This window comes from Sus scrofa, chromosome 6, assembly GCF_000003025.6.
Source record: "Sus scrofa isolate TJ Tabasco breed Duroc chromosome 6, Sscrofa11.1, whole genome shotgun sequence".
In the NCBI taxonomy this organism is placed as follows: Eukaryota; Metazoa; Chordata; class Mammalia; order Artiodactyla; family Suidae; genus Sus; species Sus scrofa.
The window spans coordinates 54,005,963-54,024,334 of record NC_010448.4 but is presented as its reverse complement, the minus strand read 5'-3'; the positions used below and the strand labels follow the sequence as shown (position 1 = coordinate 54,024,334).

The following is an 18,372-nucleotide window of genomic DNA, read 5'->3' as shown; positions in this document are numbered from 1 at the left end:
ATTGGAGCCGTAGCTGCCGGCCTACACCACAGCCACAGCAACACCAGCTCCTTAACCCACTGAGCGAGGCCAGGGATTGAACCCGCGTCCTCATGGATACTTAGCTGGGTTGGTAACCAGCTGAGCCACAAAGGGAACTCCAAGAAGAGGAATTTGGGACGCGCGCACGCACACAAAGGAAGACGTCATAGGGAGAATTGGTCATCTGCAAGCCAAGGAGAGAGGCTCAGAGCAGATGGTCCTCTCAAAGCCCTCAGAAGGAACCAGCAACCCTGCCGACACCTCGATCTCAGACTCCGATCCTCCAGATCTGTGAGACGATAAATGTCTGTGGTTTAATCAAGGCACCCCCGTCTGGGGTACTTTATTACAGCAGCTCTAGCAAGTTAACACAGCAGCCTCCAACACGGCCCGAGATAATCCTCCCGGCATCATACTCTTGAGTAGTCCCCTCCCAGCTCACACAGTGGTGCCGGTTCAATCCCTAGCCCATCACAGTGGGTTAAAGGATCCAGCATTGTAGGAGAAAATGTCCCAATAAAAACGTAGAAAGGAGAGACCCCGGCCACGATGACTGAGCAAAGTCCAGCCAACTGTCCCAACCACCCCTCCCCCACGCATCTGCTTCTGTCAATTTGTTTCCGCATCCACTACCTTGCCTGACGTCACTCCGGTCCAACCAGCCAAGCTTGGACCCAGAAGACGCAGCCCATAAAAGCCTTGGGAAACCCTTCTTCCGGCTCAGACTCTGGAGAGCGATCTCTTCTGAGCGCGCCGGCGTCATAAACCTGAGTTCTCCACCTCTCCGAGCGCTCGCTTGGTTTCCCCCCGGGTGAAAGAGCTGATCCACTGCAGCCACAGAGCTGCTGGAGCTGGTACCCTACAGCCACAGGGCTGTCTCCAGAGCTGATACGCTGCAGCGCAGGGCTGCTGGGTAGCTGCCCTAACAGCATTGCCACAACTGTGTCATCAGCTCCAGCTGAACTTCCATGTGCCCAGGTACAGCCAAAAAAGAAAAAAAGGAGGGGGAGGAGCTAACCAAGAGCCAAAAGCCAGCACCAACTTGCCAGCCACTGAAGCGGATCCCCAGCCCATCAAGCCTTCTGATGACTGCAGCCCTCGCTAACACCCGACAGCCACCTCCCTGGATGTCCCACGCAGAACCACTCAGCCAAGTCACTCCCGAATTCCTGGCCCACGGCAACTGTAAGCAATGGTAAATTATTGTTGCTTTAAGCTACTAGGCGTTGGGGTTTGTAAGTTTTGTTACAAAACGGTAGATGGCTGATACAGAGCCTCCCTCCCTGGCACCCTCCCCTTGAGCCCCTCCCCTGCTTTCTTCAACACCCCCTCTTAACCACCGAGGACTTAGGGCTCTGGGAAGACAGTATTGCTCCCACAGGAGAGGAAGGGCACTCGACCGCACCCGTATGCCAAGACACGGGAAGCAAATAAGTAAGACACTTGGAACAGGTTTTAAAATGGGAACGAAATGTGGCTGAAACGTTTTCTAAACCAGTTCACCCATGTTTGGGGGAAATTTTAAATGAACATAAGTAACTTTACATTTTTTTCATATCCAAAAAGGATCCAATAAAAATACTGGTTATCTTCATGCTTTAAGATGCGTCAAACACAAGAAAACCAGTATCATAATCACCTAATCCGACTTTTGTCCATATTGGGGTTTCTCACAGTGGCATTAGGTCCTGGGGCACAGGCAGTGCCAAGGTGTCAGATCACCTGTCCACACGGGTGGACACGGCCATGGCAAGTCTCCGTGGCCCCTGCCCCTGTGGGGTCAGCCTGTTGCTCCATGACCTTCGGACTCTGGGCGTCTTCGCTGCTACAGGCCAAGGCCTGCTGCTGAGTCCTGCCGTCGCTGTGAGGCCCTCCCCCAGCCCCTCCGCGAGAGGGTCTCTCCCTGAGTCAGCCTCTCACGGCCTGTTTTCCCTCATGTTCTCTCATCACAAGGCCCCCTTGGACCCAATGCCTGAATTCTTAGCCACCAGCCAGCTCCCCTTTACTTGAGGGCAGGAACAGTTTCATCGCCAAGCCCTTCCAGGAGACAAGTACAAAACATCTGGACTCTATGCTCCCGGGACTATAAAGAAGGAGAGGGCAAAAATACATTTCCACCCACCTTAACACAGTCCCAATGTCCAGGGCACGACACCCAGAGACGTGTTAACAGCCAACACTTTACCACCTGTTTCCGAGGCCCTACACGAATTCATCGTGTTCTTAGGAGGAGCTGCGTCCCATTTGTTTCTCAGGTGGCATACTAAGGCACAGAGAGGTTAAGTTACTCATCCAAAGTCACCCAGCCGGGAAGCAGAGCAGCCTGGATTTAAATGCAGGCATCCGAGCCCGCGTGCTGCGCCCCACACGGTGTGCAGAGCCGAGGGTGAGGCAGGGACACGGGGCTAGGGGCCGTTGTCTCTGGCCTGCCACAGGTCAGCTGCAATACCCACCCACTCTGGCAGGAAGGCTGCCTCGGGCTTAAACACCATCCGGAAGGGGGAGGTGGGCAAGGTGAAGTTGGCCAGGTAGATGGTCTCTCCACCAGCAAGGTAGGCGGCCCAGATCCCGAACGTGCCAATGGTCATGACAGTGTGGTTACACTGCGTGAGCAGCGCGAAGTCTTTGGCGGGGGAGCCCTCGATGCCATTGCCGGCAAACACCACATCGCCGCGCGAGGCATTGATGTTTTCCCGACACCAGGCCATGCCGTTGCTGGAGACCACAAAGACGGGGGAGCGGTAGCGAGCCCGGAACCAGTCCAGGGCCTGCTCCAGGTACCGCCGGTCGGCCACCACGCCCTTCCACACGTTGGGCATCACGTGCACGTAGTCCCCCCGGCGCACGTGCACCCCCACGTAGGTGCTCGGTCGGCTCCCGTTCACCCGCAGACCCCGCAGGAAATCCTGGGCCTCCTCGCGCACGTGGTTATGCAGGGTGAACTCCCGGAGGATCTCGGTGTGCAGGTGGTGGTAGAAGGTCCAGGAGCAGGGGTAGCCCGTGAGGCGCACGTACTCCCCCGGGATGTGGCGGTACCGCTCCTCCATCCAGTCGTTCAGGTGGTAGTTCTGCCAGGGGATCCTGCGGGCCGTGCTGGCGTGCAGGACCGGGAGGGTGATCCTGAAGATGGGGGCCAGCGTGCTGTGCATCTCGGGCGGGATGAAGGCCGGCCGCCCGTTCATCCTGGCCAGCGCGTACAGGGTGGCGTACTCCCCCATCTGGTTCCCCAGGCGGCCTTTGGCGTTGATGGTGAACATGCCCCCGGGGGGCAGGTGTCCAGGGACCAGGACCAAGTGGCCTGGGGAGGCCCAGGGGTTGGGCACTAGAGCCAGGCGCTGGCGGCAGTGGAAGATGATGGACACCATGAAGATGACGAAAAGGAAGAAGACGGTGGACAAGGAAGGGCAGGTGGCCCAGAATGTCCTGGTGGCTACAGAGAGGAGAGACAATTCGCGTTAGGAGGGATGGCTGCGCGGGTAGGTCTCATGTGCTCACCCCTAATCTTTTGTTCCTTTGCTCACTCAGCCCGGCAGGCGTGTCTAGTGGCCTCCACTGTGGTGTCCAAGAGCACAGACCATGGACCCTTTGGGCCCGGGTCTGGATCCCACCCCACCCCCTACCGGCTGTGCAACTTTACTTTCAAGTTACTCCATCTGAACCCTAATTTCCAGGGCTGACTAGGTCAAACCATTTGAAAGTGCCACTGTATTTTCCTTACACAAACATCCATTTCATATGGTCCAACTTAACAGCACTGGTTGGCCTGTAACATGTTCAGAACAGTGTCTGGCGCACAGAAAGCACTCTACTAGTCTCGGAAAATAAAGACTTCCAGGAGCTCCCTGGTAGCACAGTGGGTTCAGGACCTGGTACTGTCACTGCTGTGGCACAGGTTCAATACCTGGTACAGGGACTTCTGCATGCTGTGGGGATAGCCAAAACTTTTTTTTAATAAAAATAATAAAACACAGACTTCTACCTGGAAGGGCCTCAGCCATGGAAAGTGCTAATCCACTGGGACTGCCAGTGGATGTGGCAGATTCGAGCTGGCTGCAGAGTCTCTTGATGCCCTGCCCCTGAATCTGGGCAGCCCTGTGACTGCCTTGGCGGATCAAATATGGCAGAAGTGACAACGTGCCATTTTTGGACCAGGACCTAAGGGTCCACCAGTTCCCGTCTCCTGCTTCTGTAACATTCTCTCTGTGCTGCCGCCACCTCAAGCTGCCTAGATTCAGCGTTTATATTTAGGTCTCTGATGAGCCCTTCCTTGTTTGTTGGTAACCAATTTATTGAGATGATATTTTAAAAAAACATATAATTCACCCATTTAAAGTGTACCATAGCTTTCAGTATGTTTACATAGTTGTCATAGCAACCACCACAACTAATTTTATGTTTTTTGGGGTTTTTTTTTTTTGCTTTTTATGGCCACACCCGTGGCATATGGAGGTTCCCAGGTGAGGGGTCGAAAAGGAGCTGCAGCCACCAGCCTACACCACTGCCACAGCAATACCAGATCTGAGCCGTATCCGTGACCTTCACTGAAGCTCATGGCAACACTGGCTCCTTAACCCACTGAGCAAGGCCAGGGATCAAACCCGCATCCCCACAGATACCAGTCGGATTCTTAACCCACTGAGCCACAACAGGAACCCCTAATTTTATTATCATGATTATTTGTCTTTTCAGGGTCGCACCCGTGGTACATGGAGGTTTCCAGGTTAGAGGTCGAACCAGAGCTGTAGCCGCCAGCCTACACCATGCTAGATCGGAGCCACGTCTGTGACCTACACCACAGCTCATGGCGATGCCAGATCCTTAACCCACTGAGTGAGGCCAGGGATCAAACCTGCGTCCTCATGGATACTACTTGGGTTTGTTACTGCTGAGCCACAATGGGAACTCTGGGAATTCCTACTTTTAGAAAAACGTTATCACCCCAAAAAGCAGCCCTGACTGAAGGTCATCCCCACCCCCAATCATCCTTGCCTCCTCCCTTCGACTAATCTTTCCTTGCCTTTATTTTTTTAGGGCCACACCAGCTCACAGCAACGCTGGATCCCTGACCCACTGAGCGAAGCCAGGGATCAAACCCACATCCTCAAGAATACCAGTCAGATTGGTTTCCGCTGCGCCACAAGGGGAATGTCCAACTAATCTACGTTGTCTCGTGGATGTGGCTACTCTGCAAGCTGCGTATAAATGAATCCTACAGTAAGTGACTCTCTGTGACTGGTTTCTTTTGCTTAGTGTCATGTTTTCATGGTTCATCCAATGTTGCATGTGTTAGCACGTTGTTGATGTCTTTTTACATCCAACTAATATTCTGCTATACGGATGTGCCTTGTTTTATTCATCAGTTCACTGATTGCTAGATGTCTGGGTTCCTTCCGCTCTGGGCTATGATGGATGATGCTACCATGAACACGCACGACCAAACCCCTGGGTGGATCTAAATTCACTTCCCTCGGGTGATCACCTAGGAGTGGAGCTGCTGGTCAGGTGTGAGGGACCCGGCGTTGAGGTCAGCTACTGCGCACCGTTTCCCACACAGCTGCCGTTTTCCATTCCCGCCAGCAGCTACAAGGCTCTGACTACTTCACGTCCCCCCCAACACTCGAGACTGGCCTTCTGACCCCGGTGTGCACGCCGGGCTGGCTCAGGGAACTGGCCCAGAGCCCCTCCGGCTCCCCCCTCGACGCCACTGTGCTCTGGCTGGGCTTGGGGCAGCTTGGTTTCTCCATCCCTGAAATGGGACGGGGTAGCCTCTTCTTCGGGGGTTGCTTCTTCTTGAGTCTGTCTCGCCTCCAGCTCTCCCCTGGGCTCTGGGGAATGCTCTTTTCCTGCTGCCAGGTCTCCAGTGTCCTGACCCACGCTGTCTCCTCCCCTCCTGACCAGCCACCCGTGGTTTCCCTGGAGCCATCGCAGTGGCTGTGGTTCAGGGGGACCCCTCCCACCCCAGGCCCCCCGCCAAAGCCCTGGACTGCGTAGCCCCTACTCTTTCTCATCCAGCTTACTTCTCTCCCCCTTCCAGGCTCCCCATCTCTCCCTCCACTGGACCCCTTAAACATCAGGGCTCTGTGAGCCTTGCCTCAGCTCTCCTCCTCTTCCCGTACGCCAGGCCTCCTTACTTTATTAATCTGACCCCCCTCTGGGAAACCCGAACGCTCTTGGGCCTTGCTTGGAAGTCTCGGGTTCAGTGTGGGTTCCCTCTTAGCACATGAGGACTGAGTACATACTATGCTCCCCTCACCCTGTTTATATGAAGCACTTTGCTCGCTGCTTTAGTTTCCCCAAAAGCGAATTAAATCTGCCCCTGAGCCTCCTTCTCACTGGCTGGTGACAACTCCGTCCCAATCTTTATCACACCACCTGCCCAGCTCAGGTCCTTCCTGGGGTCCTACTTGGAGAAGGACTCAAGCTTCGGCCTCGGATCAGTTCAGCCAGAACCCCAGGCAGGTCCCAAAGCCAGCAGGCAAGCTGAGCAGGGACTGGAGCCAGGGCTACAGGGAAGGAGAAACCAGCTCAGGACCCCTCCACGGTGTGTGACTCACACGGCCGCAAGGCCCTGCGCTGCTCCAGTCATCAGCTAGAAATTCTCCAGAGACGTGAGCAAGGTGACCCGGGCTCTCAGTTTGCACTGGGCTCTGCAAACCAGAACACTGGCCTGGCTGCCACCTCTGTCCTTGAGTCTCAAGTGCTCCTTCACCTGGCCTGTCACTGGCCTACACAACAGAAAAGCTGAGGGAACTGATCAAGGCTGATGCTTCCGTGCTTTCTGCCTCAGTCTCGCCGGGCACCGGATTCAGCACTGTGTCTTGGACGTCTTGGGCCACAAGCCCTGATTGGCCATTTTCATGAGGAAGGTGGGCAAACCCTAACCTGAGCCACATTCACTTGGGGACAAAATCTGGTCTGACCCACGTACAGCTATTCACAGACGTGACTCATGTGGCTTGCAGAACCAATCCTGTTTGATCACAGGAGGGTGCCCAGACCCTGTCGAGGGCCTGCAGCTGCATCATGTGTGACCTGTGCACCCACGACGATGTCAAAATATAGCTTCTGGCAAGTGTCTGGTCCACAGAGTTCCAGATATTAGAATGTAGAGCTGTCTTTGCTCATTCGGTTCTCACATCTCCCACAGGTGAGGCCACAAAACAGATGAGGAAACTGAGCACAGAGAGGTTGAGAAACGTGCTTTGGGCCACACAGCTAGGAAGGCGGCAGAGCCTGGATTTGGCCAAGTGTAGTTCAGGAATCGGTGCTCCTAATTACTGTCCTGGATTGACCACTGCGTCCTGAGGGAGCAACACTCAGGCGAAGAAGCGACTCCTGACAGCTTGGCCGCTTGGAGGAGTCGGGAGTCACTTCGCCTCAGCGGCCAGCCCGCCCTCCCAGGCCCGCCCAGGCCCTCTGCAGGTACTCATGGCCTCAGCAGAAGCCAGCTTCTCTCCAGGGAACATTAGCCTAAGAATCTTCTGGTCCCTGGTGGGGGGAGCAGAGGGGATAACAGAGACCTAAACCTTTCCGCGTTTCCTCTGCACTGGCCACTCTCTCTGCCTGGGCCGCCTCTGATCTGGGAGTGTCTCTGTCTCGGGCGCTAACTCCTCCTCACTGTGTACTTTCCAATGTCCCGTCCTGGTGGCCCCGGCCCCCTGGGGCTGGCTCCTCCACTGCAGGGCACAGAGGTCACCGGGAACCAGAATCAGCATGGCCTTAGCTGTGCCCTTCGTCCCTGGACAGTGGGTCCCCAAATCCCTGTCAGGGTCGCACACACACTGTGCCACAGTCAATGCACTGGAGGCCACAGCAGCAAACATGCAGCCCCTTCTCCCGAGGCCCTGGCTTTTCTGGGAAGGGAGAGAAAATGCTATTTTTCCAGTGAAACCATTTGAACGTGTAGTACAGCTGACAGCAACATTTGCACGAAAATTTCAGGACTGAAGTGTTGAGGCCCTGCAGGAAGCTGGCCATGGGGGAGGCCAGCTTTGAGGTCTGTCCCCCTCAGAGTCCCCAGTGTGTCCCTCTGGCTGCTAGAACCACCCAGGTCCGAGGCAGTCACAGCTCCCCACCCCTCCCCCACCGCCTCAGACGCAGCCCCATCTCTGGGTTTCCAGGTGGCTGGTGTGACCCTTCCAAGAGCACTGATTTTTAGGGCTTGAAAGCGAATGACCTTCAAGCTCGGTTAACCCACAGCTGACAGAAGGTTCCAGGGGGCATTAGGGCCTGGCTTGGGGTCACGCAGCCAAAGGCCAACCCCCCTCCTCAGTGTGAGCAGCCCTGACCCCTGCCCGGCAGGTCAGCGCCTTCCTGATCACAGCACCACATGGAGGGCTGAGCGGCGTCTGCCTGCCCCGAGGAGCCGGTGGGGCAGGAGGCTGAGCTGAGCGCAGCTCCAGGAAGTCCCATCCTACCTGCCTTGAGCCTCCTGGGCCAGGCTGCTCGGGGCTGTCCTGCTGCTGGCCCCTGCGGGGCGACGGCTCTCTTGTCCCACGCAGTCCTGGGTGGCGTGGCTGCCAGGGGTCCCTGTGGGGAGAGCGGGGCCGCCTTGGCGAGGGAGATGGGGAGGGGTGGGGGGGCGGGAGTGGTGTTGGATTCTGCGGCTCTGCTCCTAGCTCCCGCCCAGAGCCCCACGAGCCCGGGGCCTGAGGACAGCCACTCGGCACTTACTCCTGAGCACCCACGCCGGCCGCCCCGCTCCTGCAGGAGGGAAGCACACAGGACAAGCTGGCCGCAGAGGACGCTCTCTTCCTGGGCCCAGGTTTGGACCGTGTCAGGGGTGAAGGGCAGGGTGCATGCACAGAGAGCCAGGGGAGAGGAGCCAGGGTCCCAGTGGACCTTCTTAGCGGGCAGCGACCGGGCCTGACTCTGGCTCTAGTGGGAGCACAGCTAGACTCTGCTCCTGAAAGGGGGGTGGGGGTCAGGGTGGGCTGCAGGTCCCAGGCGGGGCAGGGACTGGGAGCTTTGGGCTCCTCAGTGGGTAGGGACTGGCTTCAGGATCCCCAGGAGCACGGGGGGGATCCAGCCCGGGGAACTGGGGTGTTAAGGGCCAGAAAGGAGCACCCTGTGAAGGCAAGCAGGGGAGGGGGGGACGGGTGCCGGGGGACTGGGGCAGACGCCAGGCACGAGAGCTCAAAATGGCGCCAGCTCCTGCCGAGAGCGGAAGGCTGTGCCTGTGATCAGCGGAGGCGGCCTCCGCATGGGGCGACGGCAAGTCAGGCTGGGGAAGGAGGTGACCCCACCTACCCCCCCAGGTGCCTCACAGACTCCCAGGAACAAGCCAGGGTCCAGATGAGAGCCAGGGGCCTGGACAGTGGGGCCCAGAAAGGCTCCGAGGCCTCAGAACCTGAGTGAGCTCCCCAGGGGCTGCGGCCTGGGCGGGGAAGGGGGCACTTCAATACAAGCCCGCCCTCGCTCTTGCCATCCGGGTTCTGGTCCTGTGCTTGCCCTGGCATCGGGCCCTGCCGTGCCCTGCCTCCCTTGCTCCTCCTTCAGCACCCATCACCCCCAACATCTGTTCCTCCATCTGCTGTGGGGACCGCAGAACCAGTGGACAACACGGGGCCACTAACTCCCAGAGCCTGAGGCCTAGATGGCAGGCAGGGCCTGAGACTATGAGAAAGTTCTCAGAAACGCGAGCACAGGGTCCTCCCGTCCGGAGACCCAAGGGGAACCCAGGCATCGGGCTTCCCAGCCCCACAGGGATTCTACGCCCGTGTCCCAGCCCTGGAGGCATCCCCATTCTGCTCCTCAGCATAGCTCTCCGGGCTTTGCGCCCGGGTGGGAAAGGGTTAAGGGCGGGCGCAGGCAGGGTTTGGGGGGTGGCAGGGAGGCCCAGTTGTTTGGCAATAATCCCCCTCCGTGCCCTGGGTGTGGAGAACAAGGTTAGGGCCCCACGTGGGAAAGGGTCTCTGCTCTGATCCCCGATCCCCCCGTGGGCTGAGGTCTGGCCTCTGGCTTCTGATCTCCCGCCCAGCACCCAGCCCTTCTCCTCTCGGCCTCATCCCTGCGCTGCCCAGCAGGCCTGCTGCTGGCCCTCCTCCTGTCTCTGAGGCCACCTGCCCACCTGCCTGCCTGTCCAAACCTCCAGGCTCCCTGGGACCAGGTCCCCCCAACTCCCTGTGGACTCTGGGTGCCTGGCCGCCATGTGCCTGGGCCTCCTGTCTCCCTTGGGTCTGTCCTCTCTCCCCTTGGTTCCCTGTCCAAGCCTGGCGCGCCCGCGTCCCCCAGGCTTTGCCCTCCCTGTCTCTGCCCAGCCCTCTCTGTTCCTTTGTCTCTGGTCTTGTCTGCCTCCCGCTCCCCTCCCTGCCCCGCCCCGCTCCCCTCGCCCCCTAGGTTCCCCATCTGTCCCCCACCCCGCCCTCTCCCCAGGGCCCCCTACCCCTCGACACTGACGGATAGCTCTGGGGTGTTAAGCTACGGATTAGTTCAGGCAAAATTCTCGATTTTTCTTGCGTTCTTTCCCCTTTGGCTTATGTAAACAATAATTCTCCCCAGATGGAACTATTTTCCTCGCTCAGAAGCAGCCAGGAGGGGTCCTGGGCAGGGTGGGGCGGAATGCCAGGGCCCCTCAGGGAAGCTGGGGAGCGGGGTGGAGGCTGAGCCCTGAGCGCAGCCCCAGCCCCCAGCCGGGCCATCCTCTCCCCTCAGGTACTTGCATCTGCTGGAACTATGCCCGTGACCCTTGCCCTCTTGCTCCTCCTGAGCCAGGCCAGCGCAGACCCATGCTACCATCCAGGGGGCCGCCCTCGCTTCTGCCTCCCGCCAGTGACCCAGCTGGCTGCCATGGCTGCCTCCTGTCCCCGGGCCTGCATCCTTGCCCCAGGGGTGGACCTTGGCCCCCGGGCCACCTGCAATGGCAGTATGACCCTGGGGCTGGGTGGCCCCTTCCTCCTGACGTCTGTCAGCCTGCGCTTCTGCACCCCAGGACCCCCAGCCCTGGTCCTGTCTGCCGCCTGGACCAGCGGAGGTCCCTGGAGATCACTGTGGCGCAGACCTGCCTGGCCGGGGGCCTTGGGAGGCCCTGAGAGGGTGACCTTCCGAGCCCCACCGGGCCTCAGGACCAGCGTGGTGGCCAGTCACCTTCGCGTGGAGCTTGGGGGTCGGGCAGGGCTGGCAGCAGCAGGAGTGAGAGGCCGCTGCCAGTGCCACGGCCACGCAGCCCGCTGTGCTGCCCGCGCCCAGCCACCCCGCTGCCGCTGTCGCCACCACACCACCGGCCCAGGGTGTGAGAGCTGCCGCCCATCCCACCGAGACTGGCCTTGGCGACCCGCCACACCCCAGCATCCTCACCCTTGCCTGCGTGAGTCCTGCCCCACCCCGAAGCTGTTCCCATGTCCCTAAAGGGCGGGATGCGCTCTCCCTTCCCAGAGCTGCTTGCTTCTCCCCATGGTGCCCTCCAGCCAGGCGCCCTCCTCGCCTCCCCTACCTTCTCCTCCTCCCATGGCCCATCTGCCCCCATCTCTGCTGTCCCGACTTCCAGCTGCTTACACGCCCCCGTTAGGGGGCTCCAGTATCTCCCTGACACCGGAGCACCACGGTGATGTGGATAACACTTCTCATCACCCAGCCCGGGGCCTACTGCGTAGCTGTAGGAAAAGAGGGCAGCTGGACCTTTCCTGGCTCATCAAATCGCCCGCAGGGGAAATGTGTTCATTCATTAGACACCTATTTATCCAATACCTCCTATGGGCCAGGCAGCTATTGCCTCGAACCCATTTTCTAGATGAGGAAACTGAGGCTAGAGCTGGACTGTCCCTTGTACAAGGACAGAAGCCAGTAAGGGGCAGCGCTGGAATCTGAGCTCAGGGCACTGAGCCCAAGGGTCTTTGCTTGTCCTTGCCAGGCTCCTGGCAGATCCTGTCACATTAGATGTTCTAGGGTGACAGACAGGAGCATGGCCTCAGCAGCCAGCCAGCCAGACCGCCCGGGCTCAAATCCCAGGTCTTCTGCTTCCTGGCTTGTGTGACCCCAGGCAAGTGACCTAACCTCTCTGTGCCTCCATTTCCTCACCTGGAAAATGAGGCTGGCAGCAGCACTTCCTTTACAGGCTTTTGAGAAAATGTAATACATAAACATGCATAAAGTCCTTAGAATGAAGCCTGACACAGGACCTGGCATAGAGGAAGAGCTTCCTGAGCGCCCACCGTTGTTCCCACTGCCTGGCTGGGGAGGGGGAGGGGGGCGGTTATGTCGCTTGCCCCAGGTCTCATTGCCAGCAAGAGGCAGCGCTGGGATTGGGCTCAGAGACCAGACGCGGCCAGGCACTGGCTGTCCGGCTGGACCAGTGCTCCCCAGGCGGCACTCAGGGCCCTCCCCGTCCACAGTGCTTCTGGACCAGCCTGGTGTCCAGGCCCTTCCTTCCCTGTCCTTCAGCAGCTCCGGTCAGAGACAGCCCCCTCGCCTCCCACCTCCTGCCTGCAGCCTGGCTGAGTGGGTCACCAGACCCTGGGAGGTCATGCCACTCCACCGCCAGATAAACACACACACACACACACACACACACACACACACACACACACACACACACACAAACACAGACTCTCTCATTCTCTGCATCGCCCCCTCTCCCCTTCCCACATTCTTTGCCCCCTCCCCCTCTACTCTTCCCCAATGTCAAGTGCATAACTTAAAGACCATTGCGCAGCCTCAGCTCCATGCTCAGTCCTCATCCCCACTGGACGATTCCTTGACCCTCTATCCCCACCACCTCAGCCCTCTAGCTGGTTGGCCCATTCCCACCAGTGAGATGTGACGCCCCTATGGGGAAGCGAAGATGGGGAGACTCACGTGGCCTGAGTTAGGGGTGGGGTTCATCGTGGGCCTGGACGCTGGGAGGCTCTCCCTCAGAGGGTCACCACATCCCCCAGGCTGCACTGGGCACAGCCCTCTGGACCTGCCTAGGAGACCAACAGTGTCGTGATGGAGAAGGGTCTGGATGGACAGGGTGAGACTAACTCCGGAGGCAGAGCTGTGGGCTTTTCACACCGGGTGGCCGGAACCCCTCCCTCCAACCGAGTTTTCTAGAGGGAAGTGAGGTGAAGTGATCACTCTCAGGGCAGAAAGAATCCAAAGCCCAACGCTACTCGCTGTTAATCTCAAGAGCACAGCCATCCCCGATGCCCACGAAAACCCTGGAGAGAGGAACTGAGATCCCCACTGGATGGGAGGAAACCAAGGTTCAGAGATGGGGAGTCATTTTCCTAAGAACACCCAGCAGTCTCGGCTCCCTGGCCTTCCCACTACTCCTCAGGCCTCGGGCCCTGCCAGTCCAGGCCCCTCAAACCTCTTGGAGGAGGAGTCTCCTTATATCTCTCCAATGGGTGATTCAGGAACCCCCTGAATCAGCATCTCACATTGGGGTGCTTGCTCGACATAGACGCCTGGACCCACAGAAGCCCTGGGATGAGCCCTGGGATCTGTGTTGCTCTTTTACACCCCACCCTGCAGTGGATAAGTGGTAAGGTCAGCGAGCCACTGCCTTAGGCAATTCCATCATCGCTCCCTGGGCAAATGTACACGGAAAGGGCCCTGGTGCGAGCTGAGAGGGAAGCAGTGGAATGAGCCTGCATCCCATTCCTGCCTCTGACCCTCCCTCAGCTGGGTGGGCGGGTGCGCTCACTCTCTGCCTCGTCGTTCACATCTGTGAAATGGGGATGATTAGAGCACCAGCCTCACAGACCTTCCATGAGAAGGAAACACACCCAGCACTTGGCCCCTGGCCCTGGGCCCGAGGACCCTCTAAATGGGCAAGGGTGTGCTCTGGGCCAGCCACTGAGTTAAGCCAGCACTTTAGAGCGAGTCGGTTTCACTTCAACCTCAAGCAGCAGACACTATACGTGTCATCTTGCCGCAAGGAAAGTGAGCTACAGAGAGGAGATGTCGCTTGCCCGAGGAGCGCAGTGAGGCCCGTTCTCATGGGGGTCTGACTCCGGAGCCCCTCTGTGTGCCCCCTGGTCTCACCCAGACATCCGGCAGGTTCATCAGTCCCCTGGGGCTTACCCAGCTCCAGGCCAGGGCCTCCTTCTTACAGCACCCCACTCCAACCCAGCGAGCTAAGCGGTCCTCCGGGGCCTCCATTTCAAACACGAGAACGGAAAGGTTCAAGGGCCCGCCCTCACTTCCGGGCAGTCTATTTCCGGAGGGCAGGGGGGAGAAGGCTGGGAAAGGGACACAGAGGGCCTGGAGCTGACGGCCTCCATCCTGCTGCTAGCCTGCTCCTGCAACCAGCACGCCCGACGCTGCAGGTTCAACTCCGAGCTGTTCAGGCTGTCGGGCGGCCAGAGCGGGGGTGTCTGCGAGCGCTGCCGCCACCACACTGCTGGGCGGCATTGCCACTACTGCCAGCCGGGGTTCTGGAGGGACCCCAGCCAGCCTATCACCAGCCGCAAGGCCTGCAGGGGTGAGTGCAGCCTGAAACTGGGCCTAGAGGGAAAGGAGGTAGGCGCCTGGGGGAGGAGGGGACAGGGGACTGGGACCTCCCGGTCTGAGGGAGGAGGAGCTGGGCCCAGGACTCCCAGGTCTGAGGGAGGGCTGGCCAGGGCACTGCGGTCTCCTCAGTTTTGGGGAGGAAGAGGCTGGAAGCCTGCACCCCACGCCCCCAGCTCCTCTCCTCATGCAGCCTGCCAGTGCCATCCTATTGGGGCGACAGGTGGTACCTGCAATCAGACCAGTGGGCAGTGCTCCTGCAAGATAGGGGTCACCGGCCTGACATGCAACCGCTGTGGTCCCGGCTACCAGCAGAGCCACTCCCCCAGGATGCCCTGCCAGCGTGAGTCCTGGGGGACATGCCACAGGCCTAAGTGGGGCGGCAAGGAGACTCCCAGATCTCCAGCGGGCAGGTGTGGGGAGAGCCTAAACGCTGCAGGCTGAACTCAGAGCCCCTGGGGAGGTGGAGACTGAAATTCTGGTCTCCTCAGTCTTGGGGAGGAAGAGCCCGCGAGCCTGGACTCCTGGGTCTGAGGGAGGAGGGCAATGGGGGCCTACCCCCCGGTCTCGAGGAAGAAGAGGGCTTTGGGCCAGGACCACTGGTGCGGGGGGTGGAGGGCCAAGGGGACTTGCGCTCTTGGGCCTCAGGGGAAGAGACCTTCAGGGTCTGGAAACCTGGATTTCTCAGGGGAGGTGTGGTGCAGATTGGGGGGCATTAAGAAGCCCTATCTTCTCTTCGGTCTCTCACAGGAATTCCAGAGGCAACAACCATGCTGGCTACGACCCCTCGGGCTTACAGCGCTGGTAAGACAGGTTGGCCTGGAAATCGCTGGCGGTGAGAGGGATCATCGGGGAGGGGCTGAGTGGGCCCCCAGGTGGGATCCAGGGGTGGCCCACTGAGCCCAGTCCCAAGGGTTCGGGCACCCCAGCTGTCTGGCAAGTTGGGATGTGGGGGATGGGCAGGGCAGAATGCTGTAGTCCAGGCTCAGGAGCCCGCTGCAGATGGCCTGACCCTCCCCAGACCCTCAGTGTCAAAACTACTGCAATACCTCGGACACCAAGGTACACATGAGCCTTCGAAGGTACTGCCAGCAGGACTACGGTGAGTGCTGGGGAGGAAAAGGGCCAGCGGCTGCACGGGTATTCCAATCTGCCTCCAAACCACCCCCTCCTCTGGCCTCTGGTGTTCTCATCTTAAAAAGGCAAGGCTGTTGGACTCCAAAGGGCCTTTTCTAACGGGTCTGCAGACAACAGACAGACGCGGCAGCGTAGTCTCTCCTTCCCCATGTTCTTAGCCTTCCAGTGTTTCACCACCTCCTTCAGCCTGACATCTCGGAGGGAGGGAGGTGGCCTCCTGAGGATGGAAGGAGAAAGGGGAACTGGCTGAATGGAAGCGACCCTTGCCTGGCTCTCCTTTTTCAGACCCTCTCAGATGCCGTTCGGGGTCCCAAAAATCTGAGACGTGTCCCACTTACATGCAGTTCCCTACCCCGTCCATCCACACCAGCCCCTTGACCTCAAAACCTCAGGTAATCTGGCCCTTGCGCACACTTGGTGGTTCAGCCCAGCCCCAGTTACTTTCCTCAAGGATTTCCAGACCCCTCCTTCCTGAGGCTCATCAACTGGCTACTAGTGTCCTTGAACTTCAAAGGTGGCGCCTTCTCTGCCACCTCCCTCAAGGATCTTCTGCTTCACAGACCCAGCTTGTCCACCAGAGTCCTGTCCCAACAAAATCTCACCTTACCCACTGGACAAGCCTCCAAACTACCACTAGTAGGACCTCAACCCTCAGTTTCTGGAGAATGACCTCCTTCTGACCCCCAAATTAATCCTGGATCCAGATCCTGTGCCCCAGCGATCTCTCTCTGCTCCTAACACCTTCTGACCGACCCAGTGGCATCAGAGACCCTGGAGCTGCCTCCTCTGCTTTGTTCCCAGCCCCACTCACTGGAGGGTCTTCCTGGTACCTCCAACCTTTATTTCTTTATTTATTTGCTTTCTAGGGCTGCACTCGCGGCATATGGAGGTCCAATTGGAGCTGTAGCTAAGGGTCCAATTGGAGCTGTAGCTGCTGGCTTACATGCAGGATCCAAACCGCATCTGTGACCTATGCCACAGCTCACGGCAATGCCAGATCCTCGACCCACTGAGCAACACCAGGGATCAAACCTGAGCCCTCATGGATGCTAGTCAGATTCGTTAACCGCAGAGCCAATTACGGGAACTCCGGTACCTCCAACCTTTAAGTAATTCCCGTATCCGCTGTTTCTAAGGTGACCCACCCAGAGGGCTTCACTTGGCACATCTCTGGTGGGCACCTCGTCTTGCCGCCGCTCTGGAGGGACTCACACCTCCACCCGGAACCCCCACCTCTAGATTCTAATTACACTGCAGTGACCCAACCTCACGCTCCGTAAGCCCCGCCCCTCCTGCTTCGACCCATCTCAGAAAGGCCTCACTCCTGACAGCCGGCGGCCAGACTCCCAAACCTCTCACCCTCTAAGGTTCAAGGTCTCCTCCCTAATGCGGCCCCTGACGAGCCCACCCTCTCCCAGGCCAGAGGCTCTCCACCGCCCAGGCCTGACAGCTCCTCTCCCCGCAGTTCTCCACGCGCAGGTGCTGGCGTCCGAGGCGGCTGGCCCCGTGTGGCAGCGATTGGCTGTTCGCGTGCTGGCTGCGTACAAGCAGCGGGCCCGGCCTGTGCGCCGCGGCAGCCAGGACGCCTGGGTGCCCCGCGCCGACCTGGCCTGCGGCTGCCTGCGCCTGCAGCCCGTCACCCACTACCTGCTGCTGGGCAGCGCGGCTGGCGGCCCCGACCCCACGCGCCTGGTCCTCGACCGCCACGGCCTCGCGTTACCTTGGAGGCCGCACTGGGCCCGGCCGCTGCGGCGGCTGCAGCAGGAGGAACGCGCCGGGGGCTGCCGCGGACTGGGGCCCCCGACCCCAACTCCGAGCCCCGAACCCCCAGGTGGCCTCGAACGCCAAGGAAAGCACTAGAAACAAGGACCGCGTGAAGCTTTCTACCTCAATGGCGGATCCCTCAGCGAGCCAATCAGACTCCGCAGAGCACCCGATGTCACAGGCATGCGCCAGCTCCAACCAGGCGTGAGGGACGTTTAGTCAAAGGCCACACACTGCAAGCAGGACCTTTGGTCTCTGGCTAGGACACGTGACCTGTGACCTACGTAAGGGCCTCCTCAATAAAGCTTCAAATCTTGGGGATTCTCGGCTTTAGACCCCAATCTGTACTGGGAGGGTCTCAGGGGCAAATGAAGAAGGCGTTGAGGAAATCTGTGGAACCCAAGGATGGTACAGATCTCCGACCAAATGCCAAACCAGTGAAGGAGATGGTGGGCCCTCACTGGGCGCTGGTCAGATCTCTGATGCCTGATGATTGGTCAAAGCCAGTGGCGGGGGAGAATGGCTAGAAAAGGTGGGAAATACACCCAAGGATAGGTCAGCAGTGCTAGATTTCCAGAAAGTTCCAGATTGAGGAACTTTGGGTTCTTGATGGACTCTCTGAGACTCTCTGAGAAAACAATAATGGGACTTTGAGTGTGTTGCCACAGCAACACAGAATCTGAGCCTTCTCTGCAACCTACAACACAGCTCACAGCAACACCAGATCCTTAACCCACCGATCGAGGCCAGGGATCAAACCTGTGTCCTCATGGATGCTAGTCAGATTAATTTCTGCTGCACCACAACAGGAACTCCCTGCCTTTTTGGCACATAGCTTTTTAGCACCTGATATATTAAATATTCATCTATTTGTTTACTATGTCTGTCTCTTCCACTGGAATGTGAGCTCCGTGGAAGCAGAGATTTTTGTTTCCCCTGCATTTAGACAGGTGTATGAGGAGTTCCTGTTGTGGTGCAGTGGCAACGAGTCCGACTAGGAACCATGAAGTTTCGGGTTCG

The 18,372-nt window shown here is 58.8% G+C and overlaps 2 protein-coding genes across 14 annotated transcripts; one reads left to right on the top strand and one right to left on the bottom strand.

Annotated features, from left to right (window-relative positions):
* On the bottom strand, positions 330-14,242 carry FUT2A (galactoside 2-alpha-L-fucosyltransferase 2). 5 transcript variants are annotated; one of them, XM_021094686.1, is made up of 4 exons: positions 14,026-14,145; positions 12,814-12,923; positions 8,439-8,550; positions 330-3,451 (listed from the first exon to the last, which is right to left on the bottom strand). In XM_021094686.1, the coding sequence occupies exons 2-4, from the start codon at positions 12,838-12,840 to the stop codon at positions 2,427-2,429; spliced, it is 1,164 nt and encodes a 387-aa protein (XP_020950345.1). In that variant the 5' UTR covers positions 12,841-12,923; positions 14,026-14,145; the 3' UTR covers positions 330-2,426. The 5 variants fall into 5 exon arrangements, with proteins under 5 accessions (XP_020950345.1, XP_003127331.1, XP_013854051.1 ...); XM_003127283.4 differs by having other exon boundaries at positions 12,814-12,919; positions 14,026-14,124; XM_013998597.2 differs by having other exon boundaries at positions 8,439-8,571; positions 14,026-14,122.
* NTN5 (netrin 5) lies at positions 5,053-17,673 on the top strand. 9 transcript variants are annotated; one of them, XM_021094675.1, is made up of 9 exons: positions 5,053-5,235; positions 8,640-8,785; positions 10,675-11,326; positions 14,237-14,425; positions 14,645-14,794; positions 15,202-15,255; positions 15,473-15,553; positions 15,874-15,980; positions 17,054-17,673. In XM_021094675.1, the coding sequence occupies exons 1-9, from the start codon at positions 5,196-5,198 to the stop codon at positions 17,558-17,560; spliced, it is 1,926 nt and encodes a 641-aa protein (XP_020950334.1). In that variant the 5' UTR covers positions 5,053-5,195; the 3' UTR covers positions 17,561-17,673. The 9 variants fall into 9 exon arrangements, with proteins under 9 accessions (XP_020950334.1, XP_020950342.1, XP_020950338.1 ...); XM_021094677.1 differs by lacking the exon at positions 5,053-5,235 and having other exon boundaries at positions 8,584-8,785; positions 14,675-14,794; XM_021094674.1 differs by lacking the exon at positions 5,053-5,235 and having other exon boundaries at positions 8,585-8,785.

Bases quoted from the DNA above. Each gene is read 5' to 3' on its own strand.
- NTN5 (XM_021094674.1), top strand. From the start codon at position 8,585: ATGGGGAGGGGTGGGGGGGCGGGAGTGGTGTTGGATTCTGCGGCTCTG. The intron at 15,554-15,873 runs GTGAGTGCTGGG...CTCCTTTTTCAG, and splicing joins GTACTGCCAGCAGGACTACG to ACCCTCTCAGATGCCGTTCG. The intron at 15,981-17,053 runs GTAATCTGGCCC...CTCTCCCCGCAG, and splicing joins CCTTGACCTCAAAACCTCAG to TTCTCCACGCGCAGGTGCTG.
- FUT2A (XM_013998595.2), bottom strand. From the start codon at position 14,103: ATGGAGGCCCCGGAGGACCGCTTAGCTCGCTGGGTTGGAGTGGGGTGC. The intron at 8,551-14,025 runs GTAAGCCCCAGG...CTCTCCCCACAG, and splicing joins AGGCCCTGGCCTGGAGCTGG to GGACCCCTGGCAGCCACGCC. The intron at 3,452-8,438 runs GTAGGATGGGAC...TCCTCTCTGTAG, and splicing joins GCCCAGGAGGCTCAAGGCAG to CCACCAGGACATTCTGGGCC.